Here is a 16,201-nt window from a genome sequence, read left to right as displayed (position 1 = left end):
AGGGTTAACTTGATATACTCAGTCGGAAGAATTTTAGTACAGGGAATTTAGGTAACTTTAGTCTACTGAACAGTTTTTCTAAATTGGTTTTAAATTTGTTATATAATGGTTAATACACAAAAATAGTACCATCATTTGAATTGTTTATTTATATTGCATATTTGTTAGAAACAATTTAATTAATTAACATTTTAATAATTGTAATTAATATATATTAGTTAGAAACATTTTAAGCCCCACAGTTAATATTAAGTTTTTGCTTTGCATCATCAGAAATGTAATGTTTGCATATTTAAGTCATTTTACTTGAAGTATTTTATATTTTTAATTTTTTAAGTTATATTTCTTTTAACTTTATAATCCTTTCCAAGTACTTGTGTGTAAATAATCTTAAATCCTCAATTCACATCTGATACATGGCAATAAAAGCTGCATTTGAAAACAATCGGATGTTGCAAGCAGCACAGATGAACTTGTTGGTTCACTTTCCATGCCAGGGGGAGCCTCAGGGAAATATGCATTCAAGTAGGCGACTTCACAAAAACTGTACCACTGTATTCTGACACAGTGGCATCCTGGCTGTGGTGCCGTGTGAATAATTTGACATCTCCAGTCGTGCTGCCTACATATGGGGGTGTGCAGTTTCACCTGTCAGCTCGAGGCGTTTTCATTACTTGGTCATCAGAATGTGAGAAGCAGCCCAACGCAGCTTTCTGTGGGTGGATCTGTGGGAGTAAGACAGTGAAGGAGACAAATACAAATTCATCAGTGATACAATCAGGAAAGCAGAGTGCAAAATTAGAAACTCCACAACTTTATTGGGTCTCCAGGAAGGGACCAGTAAATATGGAGTTTGGCCATTTTCATCATCTGTAAAGAAGGTACAGACTCCAGGGAGACTGCCTACACCTCCCATCACCCCCTCTGACAGGAGGAGCAGGGGTGGAACAAGCGTTCAGAGTTCAGACATGTGAAACACAGTGAGGAATGACTAATGTACCTGTGGAAGACAAAGGTGAACTTCATGTCTGTGTGCTTCATGTCTTCATAGCCTTTTGTAGCCTTTAAAACACAGACTGTATATAGCTCACAGGTAAGATTTAGCAGCATTAAGAGAATACACACATTGAATGTTTTTGTTGAAAGTCCTTGTAAATGTTAGACAACATAACATATGTTTGACCCTGTGTAGATTTTAATTATTAAACATTTTAAGATTAAAAACTTAAGATAACATAACTTTTTCAGTGTATGACATAAATGCTTTATATTCTTGTAAGTGCAAGGTTATATGCACCTCCACTATAGTTCATTTCCACATCCCAAGCACTATCCTTGACACAGCTTCATTAGCTCTATGAACTTGTTCATTAGGCCTATTTGAATCAGTCACTAAATCATTGAATTACCTTGGTTTTCACAAAAGGTTCACTTCCTCCACACAGATCTGTGAGTGGGTGGGTGTCATTTCCAGGCATGTGCAAAAGGCAAAGATGGAAATAAATGGTTAACAAATACAATTATATATTAATACAATTATTATGTATTATATTAATACAAGTATAAAACATAGGTTATCTAGACTAAAGCTACCCTATTAACACACAGCAGACAAACAACAGATTTTATGAGGGCAGGTCCACTAGGCTATGAAACAAACTGCACTGGACTGTGAGCAAATTGAGATAATAAATAAATAAATAATGAAAGAAAAAAAAAAAAGATCCCGATTAAGTTTCTTGTTGTGGTTACATTGTTAAATGGCTCCATCTTAAGGCGATGCAGGATACTGCGGGTTCTACTCCAAAATGGTGAAGAACAAGAAGGAAACTGCATATATATATATATATATATATATATATATATATATATATATATATATATATATATATATATATATATATATATACACATACACACACACACATATACAGTTGCTTACAAAAGTCTTGTCGCTTATCCATTTTGTAGAAACAAAAGCTTATAACCTGACTTTAAATTAATCGATTGGTTTTAGAAATGTCTCATATGAAAGCTAAAACCCTCCCAAATTATACTCAATATACTAAAATAAATTTGCTTCAATGAAGAAAGATTGATCATTTAATGAACACAGAAAGGTCAGATTTTGGCAAGACAAAAGTCTTGTCGTCTTGTCATATGATGCACCCAATCCTAGATTAGAGCCTCACCTGTGATCAGTTACTGATCAATCAATTAGTGGGTGTGTATAAAAAGAACCCCAGCTCACCAGACCTTCACATCAATTGCAACTTGACCTCTGACAACATGCCTAAGATCCACCCTGAGACCAAAGCGTTAATTATCAAGAGGCTGAAGACCAGATCCACTGCTGAGGTGGTGACACCTTCAATGTGTCTCAGCATCAAGTACAAAGAATAAGAAAAAGATCTGAAATGACTGGAGATGTTTTTGACAAGCCCAGGTCCGGCAGACCCCGCAAGACAACTGCTCGGGAGGACCGTTTGTTGATTCAAAAATCCACGGCCCCTTTTCCACTGCAGCAGACTCCACCAGACCTGGTCACCTCAAGTCCCTGTGTCAACCACAACAGTTTGTAGAATTCTGTCTGGAAATGGTCTCCATGGTCGAATCAGTGCACAGAAACCAGCACTAAACAAAAGACAATTAAAAAACCATGTGGCATTGCCAAGACCCACAGCCTGCTAAAAGGATGGACTCTGGAAAACTGGCAGAAGGTGGATTTCTCAGATGAATCCTCGGTTGAATTACATCACAGCCGCCGCAAATATTGCAGGAGACCTACTGGAGCCGCATGGATCCAAGATTCACCCAGAAAACAGTTAAGATTGGTGGTGGAAAAAAAATGGTCTGGGGTTCCATCCAGTATGGGGGTGTGTGAGACATTTGCAGGGTGGAAGGCAAATATCAATAACCTAAAATATCAAGAAGTATTAGCTCCTCTTACATTCCCAACCATAAAAGGGGTCAAATTTTGCAGCAGGATGGTGCTCCATCACATACTTCTATCTCTACATCAAAGTTTCTCAAGGCGAAGAAGATCAAGGTGCTCCAGGACTGGCCAGCCCAGTCACCAGACATGAACATCATTGAGCAGGTCTGGGGTAGAATGAAAGAGGAAGCATGGAAGGCAAAACCAAAGAATCTTGATGAACTCTGGGAGGCATGTAAGACGCTTTCTTTGCTATTCCTGATGACTTCATCAACAAATTGTATGAATCATTGTTGAACCGCATGGATGCGTCCTTCAAGCTCATGGAGTCATACAAGATATTAAATATGGATCTCACAGCACCACTACTTCATTCACTGATGTTATGCAACATATTTTTGTATTTGAAGTAAATTATTTGTTCAATTTTCTGTAGGCGACAAAACTTTTGTCTTGCCAAAATCTGACCTTTCTGTGTTCATTAAATGATCAATCTTTCTTCAGTGAAGCAAATTTATTTTAGTATATTGAGCATAATTTGGGAGAGTTTTAGCTTTCATATGAGACATTTCTAAAACCAATCGATTAATTTAAAGTCAGGTTATAAGCTTTTGTTTCTACAAAATGGATAAGTGACAGGACTTTTGTCAGGGACTGTGTGTATATATATATATATACACACACACAGAGAATACAGGGTACAGCCAGTGTTGGGGAGTAACAGATTACATGTACCGGAGTTACGTAATCAGAGTACAAATGACGAGTAACTGTATTCAGTTTCTGTTTCAGTGAGTGGTAATTAGATTACAGTTACTTTCTTGAAATAAATGGATTACATGGCGGTATTTTCCTGTTTTCACATTTTGGGCTAAACCTGGACTAAAACCAGGACTAAACCAGGACTGAAACAACTAAAACCAGGTCTAAACTAGGACTTAACTAATACAATATGACACTAACATTAGGGTGGACATAATTGCGATCTCATATAAAAATCATTTCTCTATAATATTTTTAATCTGGTCAAGTAAAGACTGAACAAACATGAATTTTCAGGATGTGGTTGTTACATTCATGTAGATTTAAAACACATGACAATATCAAGTAATCCAAAGTATTCAGATTATGTTACTCACTTTAAGTAATTTAATGGATTACGTTACAAACTACATTTTGGGGTATGTAATCTGTAATCTGTAGGGGAATACCTTTGAAAAGTAACCTTCCCAACACTGGGTACAGCAACCTTTTCTTTTTAGGGATTATTTCGTGTCTTAACGTAAATAAATACAGGCTTGTTTAAATATTGTTTTCTATGAGGTCTATAAACAATTATAACTACCTTCTCCTCATATGGTTGTCCTGGTAACCACCTCTCCCTGTCTCCCTGGCAACAGTCTTCTTTCTCTCTCCTCCATTCTTTCGGTCAGCTGACGACCTGCACTTCCGGTTCGTGTATGATATCAAACTGAGGGACAGATGTAAACAGAGTTTTGCTTTTTGGTGTTTGTTCTATTTTCCCTTTCCTATCTTCTTTACCTCCTCCTCGTCTTCTTTTCCTCGGTCCTTGGCGCGCGCCCCAGGTGGCGGTAGCGCGCACCCCTCTGCGGCACATTGCAAGCGCTCAGCTCGGTTCGTATTTTTATTGTAGGCTGTTATTTTCTTCCTCCATCATTCTTATTTTCCACCCCTCCCCACCCTGTTTACCGCATTTGGAGCGATGTGCGTACCTACATTTGTCTCTATTTTGATTGCTCACTTCCAACGGGGTTTTCCTTCGTTTTCTTTTTGTCTCCCTTTTTGTCACTTGTCCAGTCGTAGCTTTTACGTGTTTGTTTGTTCGTAGGCACTCGGCTATTTTTAGAAAACTCATTTTGTTTTTTCTCCTGTCCCTATTTGTTCTGCCATTCGTATTTCGCATTCATTTCCCGCGTGTTGTACTAATTCCCCTTTCTCTATGTATCATGTAAAGACGTGTTCGGTTCGCTTCGTCCTTTTCCGCCCGTTTCCGCTCGTTTCTTTCCTCTTTCCTCTCTCTCCTGTCCTTTCTCGTCTCCGGTATATTTCTAATCATGGTCCAAAAGTCGCGGAACGGCGGCGTGTTTCCCGCATCACAGAACGACCAGAAGAAGCTCAAAGTGGGGTTCGTGGGCCTGGAGGGTGCCGTGGCGGAGACGAGCAGGGACGGGGCCCTCCTCATCACAGGTGTGTGACTGACGCCTGGAAAACTAACTCACTCATGTAATCCACAGATTTAGTTTGAGAAAGTGTGATGTAATTACTTATAGGTCTATTTGTATTATTACGTGGCATAATAATTGCTTTTTGATCAAAATTTGTATTATCTTATTTAAGCCTAGTATTCGGAATACATGTACATAATTTGGCAGATTTGAAACCAAAAGTAGTAGGTCTATCCATTGCCATTGGTAATGTCTCACTGCACAGATACTCTCACGGAACATCTTTCCTTTTTGTACAAAGGGTTCAAGAGTAACTGTACTCATGTCTTATCATTTGATACTATAGGCTACCTAACATTTATATAGTGCTTTTCCACCAGAACCAAAGAAGCCACTTGAATGAGTGACAAAATGTCTTCACTGCAAAACTTTTGTCCAGTTGATAGAATTGAATTTTTCTTTTGCTATGGATCATACCTGAACAACTCAGGGATTATACAGACATTTTTTTCAAGAAAGTCCATGATGCTTTAGTTGAGGACAACAAAAACACCAAACAACATGCCACTGTGTTACTAGAGCCACTCAGTGTTACTCAATAATTGCTTTATGAACAATCAACAGTGTAGGTTACATTTTGCCTTATGTCTGCTCAGGTGTGGAGGAGGGCCCCCGGCGACAGCGCACCAGTGTGTCAGGAGGGAAGAAGCCGGTGAAACGTAATGCCATCTACAGACGCCTGCAGAACTTTCTCTACAATGTGTTAGAGCGCCCTCGAGGATGGGCCTTCATCTATCATGCATATGTGTAAGAACACTTAAAGAGAACTTTACTATGGACCCTACCTACGAGGATGACTGATGGATTACACAGACCACAAAGATCAGTTATAAAGTCTTATTTCAATTAGATTTCCCAAGACCAAGATCAGTGAGTGAGGTACAATGAATAGTAGAAAGGCTTAAGCACTGGCACATTAATTTGATTCTGGATTAAACTAAGAAAACAAAGCAAAGGCCTTGACTTTAGTTGTTTTCTCTTGTATATTGTTGATGATTATTACTGCAGTGACGCTGCAGTGTTCGCCTCTCACAGATGACTCACTGAGAGAGCACAGTAGCAGCGGAAAATAAAAGCTGGCAGGTGTCACAAGTTTGAGCGACGTCCAACCAAACCTCCGAGGACGGGCTCAAATTCTGCTGCAGCAGCATTGAGTCCCATCCCACGTTTATCAGTCTGCACTGACAACAGTCTTTATGTTACCCTTTTTAAAAATACTAGAGACTCTGTGATACTGGTGTGTAAATGAAATAACCTTGACTTGTATATGAGACTCTGAGCACACTTTGTACTGTGTTATTGGCAGGTTTCTGCTGGTCTTCTCCTGTCTTGTTCTGTCAGTCTTCTCCACCATCAAAGAATATGAGAAGAGTTCAGAGGATGCCCTATACATTTTGGTATGTTTTCTATATTTATTTTTCTATAGGCATTGAAAATATCCTGGCTCCAACAAAAATGTGCTATCACCTGTGCTTTGCTAATATTTCTATCAAACCTCTCCATGTTTATATGCAAATAGATTGTTCTTCTTACACAATGGAGCTTGTCTGATATCTGAGAATTGCTTTACTTAACAAACCTTTTGTTTAGTTTGTTTTGTGTAGAGAGCTTTTCTTTGTGTCTTCTGACAGGAAGTGGTGACCATCGTGGTGTTTGGAGTGGAGTACATGGTGAGGATCTGGGCTGCTGGATGCTGCTGTCGGTACAGAGGCTGGAGAGGCCGCCTGAAGTTTGCCAGAAAACCCTTCTGTGTCATTGGTGATTTGAAAATCTCAAAATTATTTTAAGAGGTACAGTGGGTATAGGGCATCTGAAGTGAACTCATATTAAAAGTAAACCAGCTGATTTTGATGAGAGATAATCTACTCCATAAGGAGAGCATAAACATTCTAACAAACCCATACTGTTACTTGTATTTATTCCTCCAGACATCATGGTGCTGATAGCTTCTGTGTCGGTGCTGGCGGCAGGGACACAGGGGAATGTCTTCGCTACATCAGCGATCCGCTCGCTCCGGTTCCTCCAGATCCTGAGGATGATCAGAATGGACCGCCGTGGAGGCACTTGGAAACTTCTGGGCTCAGTGGTCTATGCTCACAGCAAGGTGTTGTTGCATTTATGGATTTTTATGGACAAATTATTGCTCAAAACATGGCTTTGTTAATCACACACTAGAAAATATATATCAGCAAAGACACTGTGATTCAAATAAATTAGTTGAATAAAATAATAAATGTTATTTAATAGATCATTTTAAACACTATATTAAATGTAATACACAAATGTAAAAAATAGAATTGCATTAAAAAGAAGGCAATAAGTACAACACATCTTGCCCTGAATCGTGTTGTTTCCTGTTGATGATAGAAATGTGGCTGAACACTGAGTGCACAGCCATTGTGAGGGACAGTAAGCAGTGCAGAGGTGTATTTATAGATGCTGATTCTGAGAGGTGAAAAAGATCAATAGTTATAATCAATAACAGATCAGGTGACATCTGCTGACAGGAAACAAGAGGCATACATAAAAGCCGTGTAGAAACCTCTGTCTGACCTCTTGGTAATGTATAGATCATGAATGTTATGCTGTATTTATCAATATTTTTAAATGCCATATAGTGTACCGTGTAGTGTTCATGCACTCAGCAGATGGTACTGGTTGCGGTTACATACCCACTCAAAATCTGATTATTATCAGATTTCTGGAGTTGTTTGTTTATTAAATTGCCTGTAAACACATCAGAATGGTTGTGGTTTGCATGTCATTTTAATAATACCACAACTCCAGAAATCTGATTTTACAAAACACTCTTAACTCTCAATCTGGCAGATTTTCTCTATAAATACACCTCTTCACTGCTTACTGTTTTGTAAACATGTGTTTTGTAAACACCACTGTACAAAACTTGTTCAAGGACATACAGATACAGATGTTGTGTCCTTCTCCAGTCACAAACATTTATTATGCTGGTTAGGTCAACTTGTTCTCTGTGGCAGCATCAAATAAACTGGCTGAGAAAAGTGCTATTTTTTCTGATAATTGTAATATTAACTACAGTCTACTGAACAAAACATAGTATCTTACAATGCACTGAATGCTTTTATTGATTTATAAATGCTGGTGTGTGCAGGAGTTGATCACTGCATGGTACATCGGCTTCTTGTGTCTGATCCTGGCGAGTTTCCTGGTTTACTTGGCTGAGAAGGAGGACAACGAGCAGTTTGAGACATACGCTGATGCTCTGTGGTGGGGACTGGTCAGTACCACTGTTTTGCAGCTGCCTACCAAGTAATTATATAGAAGACAAATTAGGAACATTTGACGCAAATCTGGTCTTGTTCAGATCACCCTGACAACCATCGGCTATGGTGATAAGTTCCCTATCACATGGAACGGTCGTCTGCTGGCTGCCACCTTCACTTTGATTGGAGTGTCTTTCTTTGCACTGCCTGCTGTGAGTTCACTATTCACCTACTTTTGTATGCTCTAAATCAAATACATACAGTTTTCAGCTTAGATGCTGGTTAATGGGTGATTGCAAATACGAATAATAATAATGGTGATAATAATAATAATAAATACATACAGTTTTCCACTATTTATCAGATGTGTGTTCCCAATATGAAATGACTAACAGTGAGCCTGTCTGTAGGGCATTCTCGGCTCTGGTTTTGCCCTGAAAGTCCAGGAGCAGCATCGACAAAAGCACTTTGAAAAACGTAGGAATCCGGCTGCTGGACTAATACAGGTACAGACAAGTACAATCATTAGAGTTAGAATTACAGTCTTATTAGCTCACTAAGAGTTGTCTTACAGGGCCCATATTACACTATTTTCTGATCTATGTTATAATGTTGTTTCCTCATCACAAACAGACCTGGAGTTTTTTTTTTTTTTCATTCACACTTGTTTAATGTACAATCCCTGCTTTTTTAGGCTCAATTATTCTCTCAAACAGAAAACACTGTTCCATCTTATAATGTCATGTGGTAATACTGGAAGTGCTCCACTGTGTTTTTAAACTCCTTACACCTTCAATAGAATCATTTGGATAAATTCAGTTTTGGAAATGCCAATATCTTAACAAAAGGTAAAAGGTGGCTGTTAATTTGAAAACTCTCACTACATGACATCACAAGGTGAAACAAAGCATTTTGAGTATTAGAGATGTAGATGTAGGAGATGCATGTAATAATAAAGGATAACTCGGAAATGTTGAATTAAACAAATCACAACTCCAGGTATGTTATTGAGGTAACAACATTCTAACATTTGTGTAATATAAAACATCAGAGGGAATGACCTATGCTTACACTGATTTGTGGTTGATTTTGATATATACAGGCAGCATGGAGGGTTTACGCCACCAACCTGACCCGTACTGATCTCAACTCCACTTGGGACTACTATGAAAGAACCACTGTCCCAATGTACAGGTACCGTTGATTTAATCCCACGGGCTCTGTCCACATGAGGACATTGTTATTCCAGAAAACCTCAACTTTTCCCATATTTTAACTACTTATACACCGTTGTAATATTCATGTATGTTCAGGTTGATCCCTCCCTTGAACCAGCTGGATCTACTGAGAAACCTGAAGAACAAGTCTGGTCTTTCTTTCAGGTTTGAGAGAGTTTTTGTTTGTCTGAGGCCTACACTAAGAAGACATTAAGACACGGTGTAAATGTAAAACAAGATTGCTAGTCATTGTAGAATGTCTTAGTCAACACCAACCTACATATTTCATTAATTTAGCTGGATGTGAGTAATGTGAGTTTTTGTTATACAGTTCTGTAAGGTCACACTTCTCTCCTGAGAGAATACCTAAACCCACTTAATTACAGCTCTAATGGACCGCAAGACGGGGTTTTATGAAGCACAGGAGCTGAAAAACAAATCAATGACCACTTACTGTCCAGTAGTGTAGGGCATTGTTCCTTATTCAATAAAGAACTATTCTCATCTGTCTCTGCCCTCTAGGAAGGACGTCCAGCCTGAGCCATCTCCCAGGTCACTGCTCACCACTTAAATTTTTAATTTGTCAAATAAAATATTTAGTTTTTGTTGCTGTTGTTAGATAGTGGCTACTGCAAATTATAACATTTAGGGGAAATAAACATTACACATCAAGTATATGAGCAGGATACTTATCAGAGAGCTGTTTTTTTCTCTGCAGTCAGAAAGTGAGTTTAAAGGAGAGAGTCTTCTCCTCACCTCGAAGCTCTGGGACCAAAGGCAAAGGCTCTCCTCAACATGGTAAGTGGAGAGAAAACTACAGCACTGGTGGGACACACATCGAAATACTCTTGTAAACATGTAAACACACACAATAATCATAATGCATCTCACGTCGACATTCACAGTCTCAGTCAGTGTCACTGGAACAAAAACTTTCATACAAACAAAGACATTTGTTTTACCCTGCTGCTTGCTCAGTTTTTTAATGCTTATATTGTTTAAATATGCTAAGAAGAAGTATATTATTCATAGTAAAATATATTTAACAACAAAGCTCAGTTGACAAAATGATGTACAGGCCAGATTTATATATATAGTATAAAATGTGTTATAGTTTATACATTTATGTATACAGATTTGACTCACTCAAAGCCTCATGTCTGTGGCCTTGAGTTTGGACTTGAAAAGTAACAAGGTTTGGTTTGTGGACCTTATGGAATGTATGAGGGAGATTTGACAATAAAGATGATTTCTTTCGCTCTGGTTGTAGTCCTGCCCACAGTGGGCCCAGGCGTGGGTCCTGATGGCCATGCGGTCTGTCCCGTTCTGGATCCAAACCTAGATGACAGTCCTAGTAAAGTCCCTAAGAGCTGGAGCTTTGGGGAGCGCAGCCGGACCCGGCAGGCCTTCAGAATCCGGGGGGCAGCATCCAGGCAAAACTCAGAAGGTGGGAGGGGCTTATACAAGTCAATCAGTGTTGTACACTTTGTACAGTTCAGTGTTGTACCCTCTACATTAAACATGCAAATCTTTGATGATTAACAAAAGGAACTATGTTTAATGTTGACCACAGGCACTGCATGAGTGCTCTGTGCAGGCCACATTCATTCTGTGTGTTGACTGTGTTCTGTGTAATGTTTTCAGTGACTGTGTGTTGTGTTATTTTTATTGTCTTGTGAACTGTTGTCATCATGTTGTCCCACTATTGGTCCCCGTTATAGACTAGTCTTACAAACAAACAGTGTTCTCTCAAAATTCAAAGGATCAGACCTTGTATATTGGCAGAGGAATGAATTAGGTGAAGAATTAAAGATGAGAAGAGAGAGAAGTAGAGGATGACAAATATGGACAGGTTGTGTTTATGTTTGTTTTTGGGTAGATGAGGCGGATACTAAAACTTCAGGAAAGACCGTTCTCTGTAGTTTGTACATATTATAGCTCCTTGTGTTAGTGCTTATGCTGTGTTTGGATGTGTCTGCTTACAGCTTCAAAGACAGCTGAGTCTTGTTGTAGTATCTGTTGCTTGTGTTTTGTGCCCCAAATTAAATTTTTCTGTTGCTAAAAAGTGTTTTTTTTAGAGGTGGATAATTGTCACGTCAAACCTGATAAATTCAGCTTGGATTACCAGATGAGGTTAGTTTTTGTGAGCATAAGCTGCAGACGTCCTGACAGTCCCTTTTTGTCCTCCTCTGCTTCCCATAGTGCTCATAGAGATGCAGGATGAAGAGTTCAGACAGAAGAGCTCGCCAGGTTAGAACACACACGTCAACAACACACTCTAACCAGATCTAACCTGTTCAGAGACTGGGCCAGAAGGAGGACAAATAGTCTCAAGTTTCTTGTCAATCTTTTACATTGGCAGACATTGGCAATGTAAAGACATCCCTTTTTTGTTTTTTCTGATTTTTATTTGTTTGTCTGAATGTATTTCAAATGTTACCAAAGTTACAATATCAATATCTCATGGCTAAAAAGTTGCAGGTGACCAAAGGTCCCAATGCACACACATAGAAGATATGCACCTTCCAAATAAATTAATCATTGGTATGGGATTAAGTGGTCAATAAAAGGGGTAATCCACACAAGCTACATAGTTGCATAGTTCCTTGTCATTATTGGATGACATAATGTACTGCATGTACCACGGTTACCAGCAAGACTACTTGTATGTCTGTAATGTAAAGTTGTGTGCTGTTGGTAGAGGCCAGTCTGCCTGGGGAGGACATGGCGGATGATAATAAAAGCTGCCACTGTGAGTTTGTCCCTCAAGACCTGACTCCGGGGTTAAAGGCCACTATCAGAGCCATTTGGTACAGTTCTCTCTCTTTTTCTCGTTTTGCACTCAACAGCATCATATGCCATGTTTTCTCATGCTAACTTCAACTTGTCTTTTGACTTCACAATAATCATTGTTCAGACATTGTATGTTGTTTTTCTTATTTTTCACCTGTACGCAAACTGGGGTTCTTAATCAATTTTTGTCATATTCAGCTTTGCTTGCCTTTTTCTGATCATTTAAATCACTTTATTTATGCTCACTCAGGACCAAAGGTCAGAGGTCACAGGTCAACGTGTGCAGTGGCATCCATTTTCTGTTGTTTCACTACTTTCAGTTGTTGGTAAGACATTTTTGTTGCTTGTTTGATTTCAAAGCACTTCAGTCTCAGATCCCAAAATGTCACTGGATTCAGTGTAAAACAGGAGTGTGCTGGGACCTGACACTGAAGTATATTTTACTTTAGTTGGCAGTTTTTTATTTATTGTGTAAATTCACAGTGTTACTGTCATAAACACTTTTGCTGCATTCTGTCATTCATTCATCCATTTCTCCCCAGCTTGTCACGTGTTTTATGATGGATTTCAAAATGGTTTATGTATTTGTATGTATTTTATAACTTGTATTTACTGTATCCATGACTGATCTGTAATCAAAGCAAATGTTATGACCATATGGAATTAAATCAATTCAAGAGTCAAAATTAGATATGAGGAATCCTGTGTACCAGTGTACACTTTATAATAAAGTAAAGAAAAGTTTAAAATATTACCTGTATCCACAGCATCATGCGCTTCTTGGTTTCTAAGAGAAAATTTAAGGAGAGTCTACGGCCATATGATGTGATGGATGTGATTGAGCAGTATTCTGCTGGACACTTGGACATGCTGGCCCGCATCAAGAACCTCCAGTCCAGGTAAGGATGAAGTTCAAACCATGAGCTTGTTATTCATGATTTATATTCGCATAAACGTGATGTCTAACATTCAGAGTGGACCAAATAGTGGGGCGGGGAACACCCATCACTGACAAGGATCGACCCAAACCAAATGAAGAGATGCCAGAGGACCCTAGCATGATGGGACGTCTGGGGAAGGTGGAAAAGCAGGTGACTGACATTATTATTATTAGTTAGGTTTACATGTGTTTCCATGACAACAGATACATTTTACATTTAATGGTTTATGATTCAGGTTTTGTCAATGGAACGGAAGCTGGACTTCCTGGTGAATATCTACATTCAAAGAATGGGGATTCCCCAGTCCGAGACAGACGCCTACTTCAGATCTAAAGAACCAGACCCAGCACCTCCGTACCACAGCCCTGTGGGCCATTTGGAGAAGAGCCAATCTGTGCCCAAGATTCTCCAGTAAGTGCCGCAAGGCTCTTTTTACACCTACATTGATCTAGTGGTCAATCTCCACCACTACGGACTGAAGGTTAAAGATGTAATAAAAATGTAATATAATAATACTACTACTACTAATAATAATAATAATGATAATAAGAAGATGATGATGATGATGATGATGATGATGAAAAAGAAGAACATATTTAGCATTGTATTATTTTAAATCTAGCCCTTTTTCTGACACCTGATAGTCTGATTGAGTTCTTGTTGTCTTCCAGGGTCAATCCAGGGGAAAGTGTGTCTTCTTCACGATACGTTTCAAAAATGGTTCGTTCTAGTAGCTCCACAGCTCAGCGCAGCTGCCCAGCACCCACTTGCCCACCCTCTACATCTTGGCAGCCAATCAGCAGCCATCTACAGCATGCTCCACCCCCCTGGCCACGCAGCCACGGTAATACTCCAAGCCCAGTGAGCGACTCACTGGTGAGGCTCCCCCCACCTCCTGCAAACACAGGGTCTCGAACACACCGCGACCGCAGCGAGAGGGGTGGAGTCAGCGGTGATGAGCAGAAACCTGACAGTGAATCATCTGTGTCTATTCCCTCTGTGGATCACGAGGAACTGGAGCGCTCTTTTAGCGGCTTCTCCATCTCCCCGTCACGGCCACGGTGTGCTACAGTTCGGCCTTACATCGCAGAGGCTGAATCTGACTCTGAGTCTGAACTGTGCCCCGCCTCCAGGCCCTCAGAGGGAAGACTGACGGACGAGACTAGAACACACTGAATTAAAGAGGGACACCAATCTAATGTAGCAAACAATCTCCTGGATTTAATCCCTCTGCCTAAAGACAATGACGTGTCACTTTTAAGGCATTCTTTTACTGCATTCCAGCCATCTAGTAAGTCACCACACTACATCTCTGAATCCTGCAAGTTGTAATTTTTTTGTTGTCAGAAGAACAGTATTTTAATATTTGGATATAAGCCTATAGACTTTCTGCCAAACGTTTCTTACACAACAGAAAAAACAAACAAACAATCCAATTATTTTAAAACTGTAAAAAGAAACACCAGTTACTGTTGACAGAAGTTTTTTTTTTTTTTGTCAAAATGTGGTACACTGTTCATCCAGACCATCTATCAGAATGGATCAACTTTTCACAATATATTGCAAATTGTGTAATTTCAGCTATTCACTATTGATTTATTCTTATTTAAACAAGTTGGAAGATACATGCATTTTATTGTAGCCTCTAAAAGCCATGATTTCAGAACTTTCAGTAGCTATCACCGTGGTATCTGCAAATGTAATAACTCTTTCCTGGTCTGTTCAAGAGATTTCACTGAAGATGGACATAAACTAAACTGAACTAAAACATAATATGTGGGCTGTACTTAATAATACACTCTTAAGTAAGCTTGTTCCCAGAGAGCATGTGGGCTATGGACCCCTGAATCAACTCAATTTAACCTTACAATTCAAATGCTGACAAAACGATGTGCTTAAGATAAAATGTTGCATTTAGCAAATTGTCTCCACTAAGATGGGAACTAGAAAATGTAGAAAAAAATATTTAAATGATCTGTATTATTCAGCATTTAACTTTTATAGCATGAATATAGCATAGAAATATAATGAAAAATTACATTTACAATGCAGCACAATATATCTTGTGAAACCCGAATAGCCCGATCCTACAGGAGTCAGAGCATTCCAAGAGCACAGGGCCCACTCCCAGTGTCGACCTGACCAGCAGGGAACTTTCAATTCTAAGACATCAATTTTTTTTATTTCCACAAAATGTCTGTGGTACAATTTGTAGACAAGATGGACACCTGGTGGTTCAAGGAATAGAAAGTCGTTCCTTTTGACTGTAGTTTGATCAGTAGTTTACACCAGCTGTGTTAAACAGTGCGCATTGATGGTTATGTTTAAAACAGATCTTCACTCATTCAAGAATTCCCTAGGCTAATCACTGCCCAGTCAACGCCCAGTGTTCAAATCCACCACTCAAATGTAAGATACATTAGAATGTGAGGGAATGGTCTGAACCAAAGCTCTGTGTTTTAACTGTCCAAAGAAAAGCCACTTTGTGATGCAAGAACCCCGTGATGGTGTTGAAAATTGTACCAATCCTCATTACTTGTATTCACACATGTATTCAAATTTACATTAAAACGTCAACCCTTTTGCTGTTTGTGGTTTATGTAGAATTATGTAAGATGTGCTAAGGATGTCTTGTGTATCTTATGATGAATCATAATCATATGCAGATACCACATTTACCTCCAAGTCAAAGTATCCTTTTATGACAGCAGAGGGCAGCACTATCAACAGCCTCTAATAAAAACACTCAGCCTTGCCTTCATCTGGCAGCTCTCACTCATTTGGACTGGATTGCACTAGTTGTTTTCTGCAGTCATGGCATCTGAAA

At 39.1% G+C, this 16,201-nt stretch overlaps 1 protein-coding gene across 2 annotated transcripts; it reads left to right on the top strand.

Annotated features, from left to right (window-relative positions):
• Window positions 1–5,010: 5,010 nt before the first annotated feature.
• On the top strand, window positions 5,011–15,211 carry LOC110170189 (potassium voltage-gated channel subfamily KQT member 2). 2 transcript variants are annotated; one of them, XM_055160570.1, is made up of 19 exons: window positions 5,011–5,143; window positions 5,778–5,928; window positions 6,488–6,578; window positions 6,813–6,939; window positions 7,110–7,285; window positions 8,312–8,437; window positions 8,525–8,635; window positions 8,834–8,929; window positions 9,526–9,617; window positions 9,737–9,805; window positions 10,163–10,192; window positions 10,359–10,438; window positions 10,911–11,087; window positions 11,843–11,890; window positions 12,342–12,450; window positions 13,201–13,332; window positions 13,407–13,524; window positions 13,610–13,785; window positions 14,046–15,211. In XM_055160570.1, the coding sequence occupies exons 1-19, from the start codon at window positions 5,011–5,013 to the stop codon at window positions 14,548–14,550; spliced, it is 2,547 nt and encodes an 848-aa protein (XP_055016545.1). In that variant the 3' UTR covers window positions 14,551–15,211. The 2 variants fall into 2 exon arrangements, with proteins under 2 accessions (XP_055016545.1, XP_055016546.1); XM_055160571.1 differs by having other exon boundaries at window positions 10,359–10,476; window positions 10,979–11,087; window positions 13,610–13,767; window positions 14,082–15,211.
• Window positions 15,212–16,201: the final 990 nt, after the last annotated feature.

Source organism: Boleophthalmus pectinirostris, unplaced genomic scaffold (genome assembly GCF_026225935.1).
Source record: "Boleophthalmus pectinirostris isolate CB_2022bp ecotype Guang Dong unplaced genomic scaffold, ASM2622593v1 HiC_scaffold_3, whole genome shotgun sequence".
NCBI lineage: Eukaryota > Metazoa > Chordata > Actinopteri > Gobiiformes > Gobiidae > Boleophthalmus > Boleophthalmus pectinirostris.
Note: the sequence above shows the minus strand (reverse complement) of the source record. Positions and strands in the feature narration are given on the sequence as shown.

Coding starts and splice junctions, on each gene's coding strand:
- LOC110170189 (XM_055160570.1), top strand. CDS start 5,011: ATGGTCCAAAAGTCGCGGAACGGCGGCGTGTTTCCCGCATCACAGAAC. Junction 10,193..10,358: donor CAGCCTGAGCCATCTCCCAG/GTCACTGCTCAC, acceptor TTTTCTCTGCAG/TCAGAAAGTGAGTTTAAAGG. Junction 10,439..10,910: donor CAAAGGCTCTCCTCAACATG/GTAAGTGGAGAG, acceptor CTCTGGTTGTAG/TCCTGCCCACAGTGGGCCCA.